Here is a 16,930-nt window from a genome sequence, read left to right on the forward strand (position 1 = left end):
TGAGTGTACCTGTGGTAATGGTGGCAGTTGTGTGCGTAGTGGTAGTGGTAGTGGTCGTGAGGTGTGGTGGTAGTGGCAGTAGTGGCCGTAGTGGTGTGGTGGTAGTGACAGTAGTGGTCGTAGGGGTGTGGTGGTAGTCGTGGTGGTGGTAATGGTTGTAGGGGTATTGGTGGTAAGCGGTGGTGGTGGTAGTAATGGTGGTGTAGTAGTGAAGATAATTTCGGGTGTCTTAGGGCTAACTATGATGCTCTCTCTCTCTCTCTCTCTCTCTCTCTCTCTCTCTCTCTCTCTCTCTCTCTCTCTTTTTTTTTTTCTCTCTCTCTCTCTCTCTCTCTCTCTCTCTCTCTCTCTCTCTCTCTCTCTCTTAATTACTAAACTTTCACCCTCCCTCCCCAGATAGCGTTACCTCACACAATATCATCCTAATGCTCTACACAGCCACAACTAACAAACTCTGACTATATAACTTACAACATAACTCACACTCAGACCAGCGGTGGTAAGTTAGGCTAAGTTAGGTTAGGGTTAGGTTAGGTTACTTCAGGGGTAAGTTAGGTTTGGTTAGGGTACATTAGGTTATTTCAAGGTGAGTTAGGTTAGTTTAGGTTATATTAAGGGTGGGTTAGGTTAAGGGAGGTTATTTCCGGGTTAGGTTAAGTTAAGCTAGGTTTAGGTTTGGATATATTAGGGGTGGGTTAGGGTAAGTTTGGTCATTTCAGGGCAGGTTAAGTTAGGTTATTTCAGGGCATGTTAAGTTTGGTTATATCAGGGTTAGGTTAGGATATATTAGAGTTGGGTTAGGTTAAGTTAGGTTAGATTAAATTAGGTTCAGTCGCGGGCTAGGTACGAAATATTTAATTGAGTTTTTTACCTTCATTCAAATTAATTATATATTCTTAATTATATGGTAAATTCCTGATAATTAGTGGATACATAATATTGAAGGGAACAACATGGTCTAATCCTCTTGTTTACACCGATGAATAAAAAAGGTATTTTCATTGTTGTGTAAATAGTGGAGGTTCATTGTGGCGCAGAATTTGCATAATGGTGTTAGTAAACTTGGCTAGGATATAACACATTATTTTACCTAGAGTCTGTAATTTTATCGTTATTGGTGTTATTTATTATTTATTTTTATTATTGGTGTTATTGTTTTTATTGATATTGGTGTTATTGTTCTTGTTATTGTTATTACTGATATTGGTGTTATTGATATTGTTATAATTATTGGCGTTATTGTTCTTGTTATTGTTATTATTTATATTGTTATAATTATTGGCGTTGTTGTTCTTGTTATTGTTATAATTATTGACGTTATTGTTCTTGTTATTGTATAATTATTGGCGTTAGTGTTCTTGTTATTGTTATTATTTATATTGTTATAATTATTGGCGTTGTTGTTCTTGTTATTGTTATAATTATCGGCGTTATTGTTCTTGTTATTGTATAATTATTGACGTTATTGTTCATGTTATTGTTATTACTGATATTGGTGTGATTGTTGATGTTATTGATGTTATTGTTATTATTATTTTATTGTTTACATCTATTTTTATTTTACCTTTTTATAATTTTACTTTCATTATTTATTCATCCTTTTTTATTTGTTTGTATAATGTTTTTTCTATATTTTTTTCCATTTATATTTTCCCATATTTTTTAATTTATTTATTTTTTGTTAAGAAAGTTGAAGGATAGACTAAAAAGTAATTCAAGAAAAAGAACTTTATTTGTCAACATTATATAGAAGAAATATATAATGTTAATGGGGAGGAATATCGTGAAATCTTTATTAATACAGGAGAGTCAATACAGCACTTTGATATGCATAATTTAGAATACAGCGTTGATACAGTAACAACTGATGTGTGTAGGAGGAAACGTCACTCGAAAAATACAAAATATATATTATGTATATATATGTTGTTTATATTTATATATGGGATTAATATGAATATGTGAAACCTCCATATAACGGAATTTTATCTCTATATACAGTAGTCAGTTAGATGGGGGTTTCACATTTAACGGATCCTCGATATACCGGTCTTTCACCTCTATAATTCATTAGACATTTAACGGACCCTCAGTATAACGGACATTCTTCTATAGTCCGTTAAATAGAGGTTTATATATATATTTATATATATATATATATATATATATATATATATATATATATATATATATATATATATATATATATATATAATATATATATATATATATATATATATATATATATATATATATATATATATATATATATATATAGAACTATATTCTTGTCTCTTTTGGCACGATGTCTTGGATGTAATTCAAAACTTACCTTATTTTTCTATGTTAATTAGTACAGTATTTACCTGGTACGAGTTCGATCCTCACCCTGTGTTGTGTCACTGTGAGCCGTCAGGTGTGTGTGTGTGTGTGTGTGTGTGTGTGTGTGTGTGTGTGTGTGTGTGTGTGTGTGTGTGTGTGTGTGTGTGTGTGTGTGTGTGTGTTTGGTGATGGTAAATTAGTCCCTCCTTCCTCCTAATCTTCAAGGGGGACTAATTCTTATAGGCTTCAGGCTTTATATACATATGCCTGTACTAATGGTTTGGTTAGGTTATTGAAGGCTCAGGTTAGGTTAGATTAGGTTAGGTTAAGTTATTGAAGGTTCAGGTTAGGTTAAGTTATTGAAGGTTCAGGTTAGGTTAGATTAGGTTAGGTTAAGTTATTGAAGGTTCAGGTTAGGTTAGATTAGGTTAGGTTAAGTTATTGAAGGTTCAGGTTAGGTTAGATTAGGTTAGGTTAAGTTATTGAAGGCTCAGGTTAGGTTAGATTAGGTTAGGTTAAGTTATTGAAGGTTCAGGTTAGGTTAGATTAGGTTAGGTTAAGTTATTGAAGGCTCAGGTTAGGTTAGATTAGGTTAGGTTAAGTTATTGAAGGTTCAGGTTAGGTTACCACAAGGCTGTACAATGAGGTCCATTGTTTTCATTCTACAATATATTATACTAAGTCAAATCTAGTGATAATATTAAGGTGTTTAGATGTCACTAAAGTTTGTCTTAAATCGACTTATTTTAGACTTTAAAAGTTACTTAATAACGTAACACTGAAGCTGTTTTATAAGTTAATTAAATATCAATCTAAAATGAATCAGTTTCATCTACTTGTTACATAATTAACAATAAAAATGATTTAGAATTATATCTAGAGCTATAAGCGTTAATCTTCTCAATGATACTCTGATACAGGCCTTAAGATACATGTGTATATGTATAAAAAATACATAAATCTGATGCATAACAAGGATTTTAAGGGACAGCAGTATATGGCGGTGACGTCACAGCGTTCGTCGAACCTCGCTCGTCTCCACTCCGGTTTGTTGTCGTTGACGCCAGGGCCAACTTTACTCCCAATACATAACGTTTCATCCAGTGGCTCCAATGTTTCTCGCACCTAAGTGATAATCCTAAGCATATTCACAGGTTCTAACACTATATTTTTATATCTTTAAATGTGTTTTAAAATTTGTTAAGCTATTTAAATTTCTACGGCACCCAGAAGGATTTTGTATTATATAGAATTATACATGCAAATTTATAGCTTATTATCATCTTTTGTTGGGATGATTTTTTAACTCGGTTCCAAAGTTTCCTATTGGTTGTTGTATTTCTTGCTTATCGTTTCTGTCACTTAATATAAGTACACGTATAATGTCTCTGTAATGACTGGCTCTATGTTAGCACAAGTAAAAGTGTCAAGAAAATCACGTGGCAATGTTTACAAAAAGTAGCGTGGCTTTGTTTACAAAATGTCACGTGGCTTTGTTTACTAAGAGTCACGTGACAATGTTTACATAAAGTCACGTTGCAATGTTTACAAAAAATCACGTGACTTTTTTAACAATGTCACGTGGCAATGTTTACAAAATATCACGTGGCAATGTTTACAAGGAGTGACGTGGCTTTATTTACAAAAAATCATGTGGCTTTGCTTACAAAGTGTCACGTGGTAATGTTTACAAATGTCACGTGGCAATGTTTAAAAAGAGTGACATGTCTTTGTTTACAAAAAAGTTATGTGGATTTGTTTACAAAGTGTCACGTGGCAATTTTAACAAAGAGTGACGTGGCTTTGTTTACAAAGAGTGACGTGGCTTTGTTTACATTAGACACTGGACAGACACAGCTCTCCTCTGTCCACCGACCAGTCAACAAGGTCTGAAGAGGAGAGTGTACTGCACCATTGATAAATCTATTTACCCTGAAAATCGCCTCAACTCACCACACGAGAACCTCAAATATATCTTTGTCCAGATTCTCAGCGACTCAAACGGTAATGACTTGTGTCCTTAACTTAGGATAAGAAGCGCATCTCGTTACTAACTAGTCTAAACATAAGTGTTTATTGTGTTGTTTGTGTTATAGTATTGTGAGTCACCCGTTAGATACATCCTCTCATTCCCAGTTAAAGGGAAACAGTGGTGGTAGTGATGTGGTGGTAATAGTGGTAGTGTGGTGGTGGTAATAGTGGTGGTGTTAGTGGTAATAGTGGTGTTGTGGTGGTAGTAGTGGTAGTGTGGTCAGCTTAAAGAATCACTAGACGACCTCATCAGAGAATCAGATCCTCAATATCTGACGAATCTGACGAGGAAGACGAAGACGATGACAAAGACGATGACGAGGAGGAGGAGGAGGAAGAATCAGAACAAGAAGACGACGACGACGATGACGCAGAAGACGATGACGAGGATGTCTTGGAACCCTCCCCCTCACCACCACCTCCAGAGAACGACGTTAGTGTTGACGATGACGATGACTTGGAAACTGACGATGATAATGACGAAGTGGAAGCATCTGAATCTTCGTCGTCGTCGTCGTCGTCGTCAGTAGTGTCGTGCACGTCGTCGTTTCTTGTGGGTTCTCTTGTGTCGCTGTTTCCTGTGTGGAGGACAAGAACGACGTGTTAGTTAGTTATATACCTGTTGTCTTATGGTGCCTCACACACACACACACACACACACACACACACACACACACACACACACACACACACACACACACACACACAACTTCGAGAGAATAGAGACAGAGATTCCTAACCCAGTAATCCTGTAAACTCCTCCTTCCCCTTCCTCCTCCTCTTTATCCTCCTCCTCCACCTCCTCTTTATCCTCCTCTTCCTCCGCTTCCTCCTCGCCTCCTCCTCCCTCTATCATTCGCTAACGACCTCGTTTCTGCTTCACTCCACTAATCACCATATAACTGGGGTAATCTTTCTCCTCCCTCCTCCACTTCCCCCTTTTCTCTCCTCCCCCTCCCTTCCTCCCTCCCCCCCTCACCCCTCCTGTCCACATGATTCTCGAGTCTTTTTACTGAAGACGGGTATAATGAGTCTCTCTCTCTCTCTCTCTCTCTCTCTCTCTCTCTCTCTCTCTCTCTCTCTCTCTCTCTCTCTCTCTCTCTCTCTCTCTCTCTCTCTCTCTCTCTCTCACACACACACACACACACACACACACACACACAAATTCCAATATTTTTTACAATAGAACTGAATAATAATAATAATAATAATAATAATAATAATAATAATAATAATAATAATAATAATAATTGCCCTTAGCCTTAGTACCAAAAATAACAACAACAGTAATAATAACAACAGCAACAACAATAGTAACGAAAACAACAACAAACAACAATAACATTCCTCAGTGCAGAACATCTCGACATACAGTTGGTTAATTAAGACCAAGATTACCTGTACTAGGTCTTCTTCCCTGTCTATTAATCATCATTACTTTGGCTTCCCTGATGTCATAAGGTAAATGACTCGAGTTGCCATGACGACCAGGTAGATGAGGAAGGTAATCAGGTGTAATCTCTTAGTCAATAGGGTTCAGGTTGTCATAACAGCGAAAGAGACCGAGGTGTGTGTGTGTGTGTGTGTGTGTGTGTGTGTGTGTGTGTGTGTGTGTGTGTGTGTGTGTGTTTATGGGTGACATCAATCAGCTGACAATGTAAACATTGGGTAGGGATAGTAGTGGTGTTCGTTATGTGGGGAGTGATGGTCATTCGTTATATTGGGGGTAGTGGATGGGTCTCTCTCTCTCTCTCTCTCTCTCTCTCTCTCTCTCTCTCTCTCTCTCTCTCTCTCTCTCTCTCTCTCTCTCTCTCTCTCTCTCTCTCTCTCTCTCTTTTCCCCCAGTAATCATGTGCCACAAGATACACCACAAGTAACAAGGCTGTTGATTGGCTGACGGCCGTTAACAAGCCCACTGGGAGTCTTGGAGGTAAGCCTTTTAGAGCATAACAAGCCCAGCCAGAAAGCCTTCGATAACAAGATGGTAGAATGGTCTGCCTTCAGCCTCTCGATCGTCATGTTGTGCTGAAATAAATGGTTATGTCTGTCTGTCTGTCTGTCTGTATCTATATCTATCTGTATCTGTCTGTACCTAACCTAACCCCATATTTCACTTTAGGGAGAAAAAATATATCCTACGGACTTTACAGAATCCCGCTTATGTGTGTGTGTGTGTGTGTGTGTGTGTGTGTCGTAATTTTAAGTGAGCCATTTAGATGCGTCCTCACAGCCCCGTTAAGGTGATACCGTACAGGAACCTTCGGAAACTGGAATGGAACCCGGAATTAATATGACGGGGTTGACGTAGGGATGGTTATTTTTATTCGTGTGATCTCTCTCTCTCTCTCTCTCTCTCTTTTTTTTTTTTTTTTTTTTCTCTCTCTGACCTAAATGTTGTGGTTAAGATGGAGCCTTCTAGACCTGTCACCTATTAGAACTGGCACCTATTATCACTAGCACGTACTAGCACTAGCAGCTATTAGTACTAACAGCTATTAGAACTAGCACCTATGAGCAATAGAGCCAATTTATCCAGCCCCCAGTAATGCTACCATAACCTCGTGTAGTTAACCTCCCTGCCACCAGATGTCAGGAGTGAGGCGGCGACTATAATCATCTGGTGGATCACTCTGGGGAGGGGGTGGGGAAGAGGGGTGTATATATAAGCTCCCCACCCTTGACCAGACCCTCCATTGTGTGAGTAACGAGCGTAGGGGAAGGAAGCGATGACGAGCGTGGAAGAGCCCCTAGACCTCTCATTGTGTTGGAAAAGGTTAATTAGTGTTTGTTGGGGTTGGGGCAGTGTGTGTGTGTGTGTGTGTGTGTGTCAGAGGGCCAGGGCCGTGGAGGTGACCTGGTGTGTGTGTGGGTCAGGGCCACTGTCCAGCACCGAGCACACTATGTTTTATGTAAACACAACATTTGTATTCACTCCAGAGACCAGTGAGTGTCCGCCCTTCTCTCTACCACACACAGGGAGAGAAGGAGGAGGAGTGAGGCAGGAAAAACGGGTGAAAAGGAACGTGAAGAGAGGGAGAGTAGGAGAAGAGAAGGAGGAAGGTAAAGGAAGGAAGAACAAAGATCAATGGGAAAAATGTGGAGAGAGAATGTTGTGTGTGTGTGTGTGTGTGCGCGAAAAGAATAAGAATGAGTAAAGAAAGAAAAACAACAACAAACTATTAAACTCCCTCCCCTCCTCCCTCCTCCCCCCCCACAAAAAAGAAAAAGTTTGCAAAACGTAACATTAATCGCACACATACATAAGTAAACACGGGGCGAGGTTAAACACACAAGAATTCCAAACAGAGGCGAGTGAGACTGAGACACAAGTAGACGTGGGTGAGACAGACTGAGACACAAATAGACGTGGGTGAGACAGACTGAGACACAAACAGACGTGGATGAGACAGACTGAGACACAAACAGACGTGGGTGAGACAGACTGAGACACAAACAGACGTGGGTGAGACAGACTGAGACACAACTAGACGTGGGTGAGACAGACTGAGACACAACTAGACGTGGGTGAGACAGACTGAGACACAAGTAGACGTGGGTGAGACAGACTGAGACACAAATAGACGTGGGTGAGACAGACTGAGACACAAACAGACGTGGGTGAGAGACAGACTGAGACACAACTAGACGTGGGTGAGACAGACTGAGACACAACTAGACGTGGTGAGACAGACTGAGACTCAACTAGACGTGGGTGAGACAGACTGAGACACAACTAGACGTGGGTGAGACAGACTGAGACACAAATAGACGTGGGTGAGACAGACTGAGACACAAACAGACGTGGGTGAGACAGACTGAGACACAAACAGACGTGGTGAGACAGACTGAGACACAAACAGACGTGGGTGAGACAGACTGAGACACAAGTAGACGTGGGTGGAGACAGACTGAGACACAAACAGACGTGGGTGAGACAGACTGAGACACAAACAGACGTGGATGTGACAGACTGAGACACAAACAGACGTGGATGAGACAGACTGAGACACAAACAGACGTGGGTGAGACAGACTGAGACACAAACAGACGTGGATGAGACAGACTGAGACACAAACAGACGTGGGTGAGACAGACTGAGACACAAACAGACGTGGATGAGACAGACTGAGACACAAACAGACGTGGGTGAGACAGACTGAGACACAAACAGACGTGGGTGAGACAGACTGAGACACAAACAGACGTGGGTGAAACAGACTGAGACACAAACAGACGTGGGTGAGACAGACTGAGACACAAATAGACGTGGGTGAAACAGACTGAGACACAAACAGACGTGGGTGAGACAGACTGAGACACAAATAGACGTGGGTGAGACAGACTGAGACACAAACAGACGTGGGTGAGCTGAGAGACGGTTGTGGTTGGTATCAGAATATTACCACAAGAGAAATATTATTTGTCACCCGGGGAGATAAAGTCTACCATTTGTGTCATTATGGCGTCGTATCAGGAGTTAGTTCCTGATGATCACTATTGTGTTTTGTTATTGGTTACGTCTGTCTGTCTGTCTGTCTGGTTTGTTGATTGTATGCGTGTAGGTTTTTTTTATTTATTGTTTTTATTTATTATTATTTTTGTTAGTTTTTTGCTGTAGTGTTGTTGTTGTTGTTATTACTATTATTATTATTATTATTATTATTATTATTATTATTATTATTATTATTATCATTATTATCACTATCATTATTATTACTATCATTATTATCACTATCATTATTATTACTATTATTCTTCTTATTATTATGTCGTTGATAGTTGTTATCACCACCATTATCATTTGTTAATATCCTCATCGTGTGTAGGTGTGGGTGTGTTGTGGTGAGTATCCTTGACCGTTGTTTGTCACTGTAACACAAGAGTGACTCCCCACAATCATGTATTATTCCCCGTCATTATTCCGCTCACTGACTCAACCTGTCCTACACCAGACAACATGACCTAACCTAACACACCCCAAACCTAACCTAACCTAACCTACTGACCATTATAGGCTCTCCGGACAGGAGGACACGTCTAGTGAGCCAAGGACCCTCTTCCCCCATTTCCTCCCCACCCTCCCGTTCCCCCCTTTTCCCCTCCCACCCCCAAACTTGACTCCAACTCCCCCTTCCCCTCCCCCTTCCTCCCCACCACCCAAACATGACTTCAACCCCCTTTCCCTCTCTCCCTCCCCCCCACCCCCCAAACTTGACTCCAACTCCAATTTGGGCAGGTCGGGTGGCCACGTAACTACCGAGTCGCTACCGCTGTGTCCATTAAGGGAGTGAATCATCCAATATACAGCGGGAAAATCGACCATAAAACCCGACATGGCACCGAGGCCCATTCATAAGGGTGAGAGTCATTGAAAGTGAATTAGGAAAATCGACCCTATGAGGTGTATGAACCCCTCCCCCCCGCATCCTCTTCCTCCTTCACCTCTTCCTCCTCTCACCTCTCTTCACATATCCTCTCCCTACCCTCCCCTCCCCCCACGGCACTGTGCTACGTGTGTGTGTGTGTGTGTGTGTGTGTGTGTGTGTGTGTGTGTGTGTGTGTGTGTGTGTGTGTGTGTGTGTTACTATGTACGTGTGAGGTGGGTCTTTATTGCAAGTGTGGGACAGGTGTGTGGTTGGGGCCTTATTACAGGTGTGGGACAGGTGTGTTAGGGCCTTATTACAGAGTGTGGGACAGGTGTGTGGTTGGGGCCTTATTACAGGTGTGGGACAGGTGTGTGGTAGGCCTTATTACAAGTGTGGGACAGGTGTGTGGTAGGGCCTTATTACAGGTGTGGGACAGGTGTGTGGTAGGGCCTTATTACAGGTGTGGGACAGGTGTGTGGTAGGGCCTTATTACAGGTGTGGGACAGGTGTGTGGTAGGGCCTTATTACAGGTGTGGGACAGGTATGTGGTAGGACCTTATTACAGGTGTGGGACAGGTGTGTGGTGGATATAGCTGCTACCTGGTCATGTATGTCAATTATTCAGTGGGGGTCAGGTTATGTTGGGTCTGGCCGCTGACCCCTGTGAGGCAGAGAAGGATAGAGGGAAGTAAACATACTGTTTTATGGGAACTGAACACACACACACACACACACACACACACACACACACACACACACACACACACACACACACACACACACTATAGATGTTAATAAAGCATGGGGGGGGGAACATTCCTGTGTGTGAAAGAATGAATGAGTGGTGACATCCTTCTTCTTCTCCTCCATGATTAAAAATACCGAAGAGGGTCGAGTTATGACGGTCCCCCCTTCTTCCCTTCACCCTCTCAGTCTTCCTTCCTTCCTCTCTCACTCCCTTCCTCCTCTTCTCTTCTCTTCCTCCCTTCCTTCATTCCTGTAGTACCCCTCCTCTCCCTCCCCCTCCAACTCATAACCCCTTCTCTACAATCCATTCCCAACTGAGGGAGTGTGTGTGTGTGTGTGTGTGTGTGTGTGTGTGTGTGTGTGTGTGTGTGTGTGTGTGTGTGTGTGTGTGTGTGTGTGTGTGTGTGTGTGTGTGTGTGTGTGTGTGTGTGTGTGTGTGTGTGTAATAACAGTCATCATCATCATCATCATCATCATCATCTTCATCACTCACATTAAGCTTCCCGTCAGACAAGAAACACATAACACAGGTACAGATTTAATTAAAAACATTATAGCTACTTGACTCACCTTATTGGTCTGGTAAGTACAGGTAGGATGTTTACCAATAACGATTAATGAAATAAAGACAGGTAGTTCTCGTAACAGTTAATAGTGTTAATGAAAATAGAGTTGAAGGCTTAATTGACCTTACCTGGTTGCTCCCATAACAGGTGCTACAGGTGATAAAGGCAGTGTTGATTAGGAACACTTACCTTACCTGCGCTATTTGGTTAGGTTAGGTTATTTTTTTAATCCAGTGACTAGTAATAAAGGTGGTAGGTTAGGTTATGTTAGGTTAGGTTAGGTTAGGTTAAGTTAGGTTATATTATTTTTTGATCCAGTGACTGGTAATAAAGGTGGTAGGTTAGGTTATGTTAGGTTAGGTTAGGTTAGGTTAGGTTAGGTTATATTATTTTTTGATCCAGTGACTGGTAATAAAGGTGGTAGTAAAAACAACCTCACAGCTCTCACCTGGTTGTGATAGTAATATTAACCACAGTAGTCTTACCTGGTAGCTCCGGTAGCCGCAGGAGGGTGGTGGGGGTCGTCGGGTGTGGTAGGGGTGACCATGTCCACCAGGGGTTGGTAGGGCACCACGGGGGTCGTCCACTGGCTGGAGGTACCGCGTCTGTCCTCGGAAATCTTGCCTGCTGTGTCATCTCCGTTGGTGAAGAGATCCCCAGCACGTCCCCCAGGTCCTCCAAATTCCCCAGGACTCAGCAGCGCCCCCAAATTGGTGTGGGATTCCTTCACTGGCCGCCGTTTCGTTTTCTTGGGTGACTTTCTGGGTGAACTGTGGGGGGCATCCTTCGACTTCCTGTTCTTATCCTTTGTGGTAGGAGACGTAGGACATCTTTCTCCACTTTTCTTGTGATGTCTTGAGGTCCTTGGCTCACTAAATGAGGCAGGACACCATTCTGCCACCGTGTCCTCGTGTCCGGGGATCCTATGGTCAGTGGGAGAGTCTGGACATCTTTCAGGACACTTATTGTGATAGTCTGAGATCCTCGTGTGGTCATTGGAAGACTCTGCTGGACACTCTGCTGGACACTCTGCCGGACACTCTACTGGACACTCTGCTGGACACTCTGCGTGACACTCTGCTGCTGGACACTCTGCTGGACACTCTGGTGGACACAACTTTTCTGAGCAAGTCTTGGTATCTCCAGAAACATCATCCTTTTCCTGCCTGCTGCTGCTACTTCTTCCTTGAGCGTGGTGATGGTGATGGTGATGATGGTGGTGATGGTGAGGCGTCTTTGATGTTGTTTCTTTTGATCTGGAACTGTTGGTGTGTTCATTGGTGTTGTCTAAGTGTCCCAAGTGTTGCCTGTTGGTTCTGCTACTGTTGTCTTTGTGATCTGAGCGTTGCCTGTTGGCCCTGTCACCGTTGTCTTTGTGTCCCGAGTGTTGCCTGTTGGCCCCGACATACTTTGTAGCTGAGGATAACGACGACGATGATGATGATGATGATGTAGCTTTAGTTTTAGCTTTCTGTCTCGCTAAAAGTTTGTCCTCGTCCTCGTCTTGTGGTGAGTAAAACGAGTTGAAGAAATCTTTAGCAACAATGTGATTAGATGAGTGCTTCTTGCCCTTATCTTTTCTTCTGGCAAAGTCATCATTGAGGCAGAAATTAACCTCCTCGGCCTCTCGCACGGGGGAGAACGTTCCTCTTCCTGAAGCGATGACATCTAGAGGCTGTTGGTAGTCTGAGAGGCTAAACTTCCTGATGGGTTTACTTCGTCTCCTGCCCAAGAGTTCTGCTTCAGTAGGGAGGGATTGTTTACGGGGCGATTTGATGGGTGAGAGGGTGAGGGTAGTTGGTAGTGATGGGTGACGGAGGGAGGTGGTGGTGGTAAGGTGTTTATTATCCTTTAGGTTTTGTTCCTTTTTCAGTTCATTCTCAGGAGACATTAGATCGATGTTACTACTGTCATTCTTAACCACTGATGATTGACCACCAGTACTGTCCTGACCGTGACTATATGGTCCTTTATTAAGCTTGTTCTTGTCCTTATTTACATTACGTACATTGCCCTTGTTGTTTGAGTGCTTAGCCACCGTAAGTGGGTCTGGAAGGACAGTCATCTTGTCGTTATAGTTTTGGCTATACTTGGGTATATCTAGTGACGTGGGGCGGGGGTAGGTAGACTGTGGGGCGGTAGTGTTTTTCAGACATTCGGAGATGAGAGCGTCTGTCTCACTGAATGTCTTTTTATACTTGACATATTCATCTCTATCAAAGTTGTCGATCTTGACGTTGATGACGGAGTCGAGAGTCTCACTTGGCTTGGGTATAAAGATCTTCTCTATACTGCTGTTTCTTCTCTCACTCAGACTGGCCTTCTTACTCTCCCTGGCACCCTCCTTCAGTGCCTCCTCGTCCTCTGTAGCGAGAGGCTCGATGATGCCACCTACGGCGATCTCCACCTCCGTCTTGTGGCTGGGGGACGCTGTAGGAGGGCAGGAAGGTAGAGGCTCTGTTCTGGGCTTCCTGTTAGGTCTGTGGAGGACAAAGTCTGCCTCGCGGGCATTGATGTTCTGGTAGACCTTTGAGGTGCGACCATAAGGCGCCGGGTAGAGCAGCTCGTCGTGTAGGTCGCCCGGGGTGAAGAGCTTCTGTGTGTAGGCGTCCTGGGAGGGCGTCAAGAAGCTGAACCAGTCCGGGGTGGTCACAACAGGTGGCTTTTTGGCCCCCTCTGCTGACCTGAACAGTGTTCCTGACGTCGTGGGCAGGTCAGACAAGGTCACGTGATCATCTCCAAACGCTATAGTCTCAGGGTCAGTCACAGGCTGAGATTGTTTCACAGGTAGAGTGTGAGCGTGTAGAGCCTCGGTGCTGGCGTGTAATGTTACTGACGGGGAGCTCACCGTAGGGTCGTGGAACTGGAAGGGAAGGTTGTCTGATGATGATAAAACGGGCGGTGTTTGCTCACAGTGTCTACAACAACTCTGTTTACTTGAGTCTCCACCAACAGTCTCTCGAGGACGACAGTGAAGACTCATGGTCGTGGTGGTGTTTATCGGAGGCTCTTGGAGAGAGTAAGGAAGAGTTATCTTAGTCAGAGGCTGAACGGGGAACTCAGGCAGATCAAAGTTTCTTGACATTAATCCAAGATCAAGAGAAAACTTTCTGGGTGATAAAGGCATCGAGGTGTAGGTGACGTGTGTGGCGCAGCTGTCGTGCTCGAACAGCGGGTTGAGGATGCCCCGCGAGGACATGTGGGACAGCCTGGGCGCGCAGGCGTGACTGGTGCCGGGATTGATACACACACACTGTCCTGGAGGAGAGGCCATAAGGTCACAGGAGGTGGTTAGTAGCCCCCCTGACGTCGGCTGAGTCCTTACTACCTCCGGGTTGGTATACCTTCTGGCAGGGACGCCTCGGGAGCCGGGTCTTGAGTTCCTGAAGGTGGTGGAAGGCTTAGAGGCACTGCTACAGTACGAAATATCACAGGAACTCGACGATGATTTTTTGTCAAGTGTATGAGTTAGTGCCTCGTACGGTAAGCTGAAGCTGAAGGGCTTGACGCTACCGTCTCTCTTACTCTCCTCCAGCTGATAAGGTTGAGTGGAGGGGCTCACCTGGAGGCCAGAGTCGCCATCCTCGGCCAGACTAAAGGGCCCGTTGGTCTGTGGACCATTGGTGAGCCGGCCAACAGAGCCACAGGAGGTGGAGAAAGGCCCACAGTGGAAGGGTGAGCTACAGGAGGCGAGAAGGGATGACTCCAGGGACTCAAAGTTAAACGCCGCCGCGGGATATTGTTCTCCTCTACACCCGTGAGGCTGTTTACCTCTGCTCGCTAGCACAGAATGGGCTGTCATCTGTGCCTCTTGTTCACTGTTCATTGTTCTCTCCGGCTGTAGACTCAGCCGGAACACATCCGGCTTTTCCGCCACGTAAGTTATCATCTTCGTCGTCTGGTTATGTCTGGACCCCAGGACCTGGTCTCCCTGTTGATGAGTTTCACCACCAGCTGAGTCCTCCTCCTGGGGAGGACAGCCACAGCTGTGGGCCGCCTCGCTACTGTTACACCGAGTTAGCGGCCCCCCGGGTCTATATATACCTTTACTGACCTCTCGCTTCGCCTCCAAAACTACTGCCGGGGATTTCAAAGGATCAAACTCATCCAGTTCTTCGCCATTCCCTGAGTCTGGCGACAACTCAGTGGGGCGGTGGAGGACTATGAGATCTGCCTGGGTGGTGGTGGGCGTCGCGGTGGGCAGGCAGGTGGTGGGTCCTGGTGGGCAAGGTGGGTTACCTGACACCTCCATCATGGCCACATCTCTCTCGGTACTCTCATAGTTGTTGACACTTGCATCTTGGCAACTTATGGGATTCAGTTCAACACTAAAAGGATATATCTGCCTACAACGACCACACTGCTCGGTAAATCACCAACATAATCTGCAAAGTTCTGTTATTTCTACGTAATTCGACGAGCAATCACATCATTGTCAAACTCGCACGTAACGCAGCCAGTCACAGTGAAGATCATTGGGGTGTCACGGACCTCAGCAGCCAATCACAGCTAAGATCACCCGGATACCACGGGCCCCAGTAACCAATAACAGATCCCGGAGGTAGACACAAGCAGGACCTTCACCACTTATCTCTCATCATTGTCCGTGATGAAGTAGGATGGGTAGCTTTAAGCGGCGTCAGGTGGCTCTCGAGGTAGTCAACGCTTGTAGGTGGGGGGCCCTTGTGGTCGTCGACGCCTTCAGGTAGGTCGTCGTGGTCGTCAGCGGTGGTAGTTGTGGGGGAGTTGTTGAGCCTCTTGTGGCTAAGTCCTCAAGTAACTCGTGGGGTGATGAGAGGCTCTTGTGTGTCCTCCTCCACCACACCTGCAACAACATCAACACCTATACTTATTTATATTACACCTGTCCTACTTATTTACACAACTATCCTACTTGTTGACAACATGTGTCCATACCTGTGATTATCATAACTATAAACACCTGTTATTGTAAATCTCAGCAGCACCTGTTTACACATGTTTTAAGTTGAATATTAACAACAGCGGTTAACATCTGCTATATTTTAAGACAACACCCATCAACATGTTAATTACTATCCTCATATCATCACTAAATTTCAATTTCTATCAGCATGTGTTATAGTCAAGATCATTTTGTTTAGTAGATGTTAAAAATGTGTTTATGTTAAAAGGCATAAAACAGAGGTAAATGTTAAGTCTAAACACAGGTGAAGGTTTTAAAGGAGAGTCTGTTCCTTCTCATCATAGATACTGTAAGAGTTCTTGTGTATTGACAACGAGAGAGAGAGAGAGAGAGAGAGAGAGAGACAAGACAAAATACAGGTGGGCGTAAAAAGTGGGAATAGCGAGACGTGACTTGACCTAAACTATATGTAACACTAGGTGAGCCACACACACACACACAACACTATCACATCACCTAGGATCAATGGTCTCGTTATTACACCACAAAATACACCACTTCACCATGTACAAAGTCTTCGCTTGCGTTAGCTCTCTTTCATCACAAACCTTCAATAATAATAATAATAACAATAATAATAAATATAATAATATTAGTGATAATAATATATTAATAATGATAATATAATAATAATGATAATAATATAATAATAATGATAATAATAATAATAGTATAATATTTTCCACGTTGTAATATTTCATCTATAAACAAAATATGGGGAATGTAATTCTACTTATTTTATAATTGTGATTTTTATTTCATTTTGGTTTAAATTTTTAGGATTTTTTTACTTTTACTTTGGTTTTGATTTTGGGGATTTTTATTACATTCTGGGCATATTATATTTGTGTGATTTCTATTAATATATCGTTGTGATTTTTATTATTTTTATTTTGTGGGGATTTTATAACCATTATTTTTGTAATTTTTTTTTTTTTGTGATTTTCTTCCTA

General features: G+C 43.2%; 1 protein-coding gene across 1 annotated transcript in view; it reads right to left on the reverse strand.

Moving 5' to 3' along the window:
- Positions 1 to 2,894: 2,894 nt before the first annotated feature.
- Positions 2,895 to 16,930, reverse strand: part of LOC121856066 — a 38,418-nt gene continuing 24,382 nt past the window's right edge. The window contains exons 2-3 of the mRNA XM_042351358.1: positions 11,518 to 15,857; positions 2,895 to 4,931 (exon numbers count right to left, since the gene is read on the reverse strand). Coding sequence (XP_042207292.1) covers positions 4,877 to 4,931; positions 11,518 to 15,287 — 3,825 coding nt within the window. The 5' untranslated portion in view covers positions 15,288 to 15,857 and the 3' untranslated portion in view covers positions 2,895 to 4,876. The remainder of the gene's footprint in view (positions 4,932 to 11,517; positions 15,858 to 16,930) is intronic.

Source organism: Homarus americanus, unplaced genomic scaffold, assembly GCF_018991925.1.
Source record: "Homarus americanus isolate GMGI-L3 unplaced genomic scaffold, GMGI_Hamer_2.0 scaffold11628, whole genome shotgun sequence".
In the NCBI taxonomy this organism is placed as follows: domain Eukaryota; kingdom Metazoa; phylum Arthropoda; class Malacostraca; order Decapoda; family Nephropidae; genus Homarus; species Homarus americanus.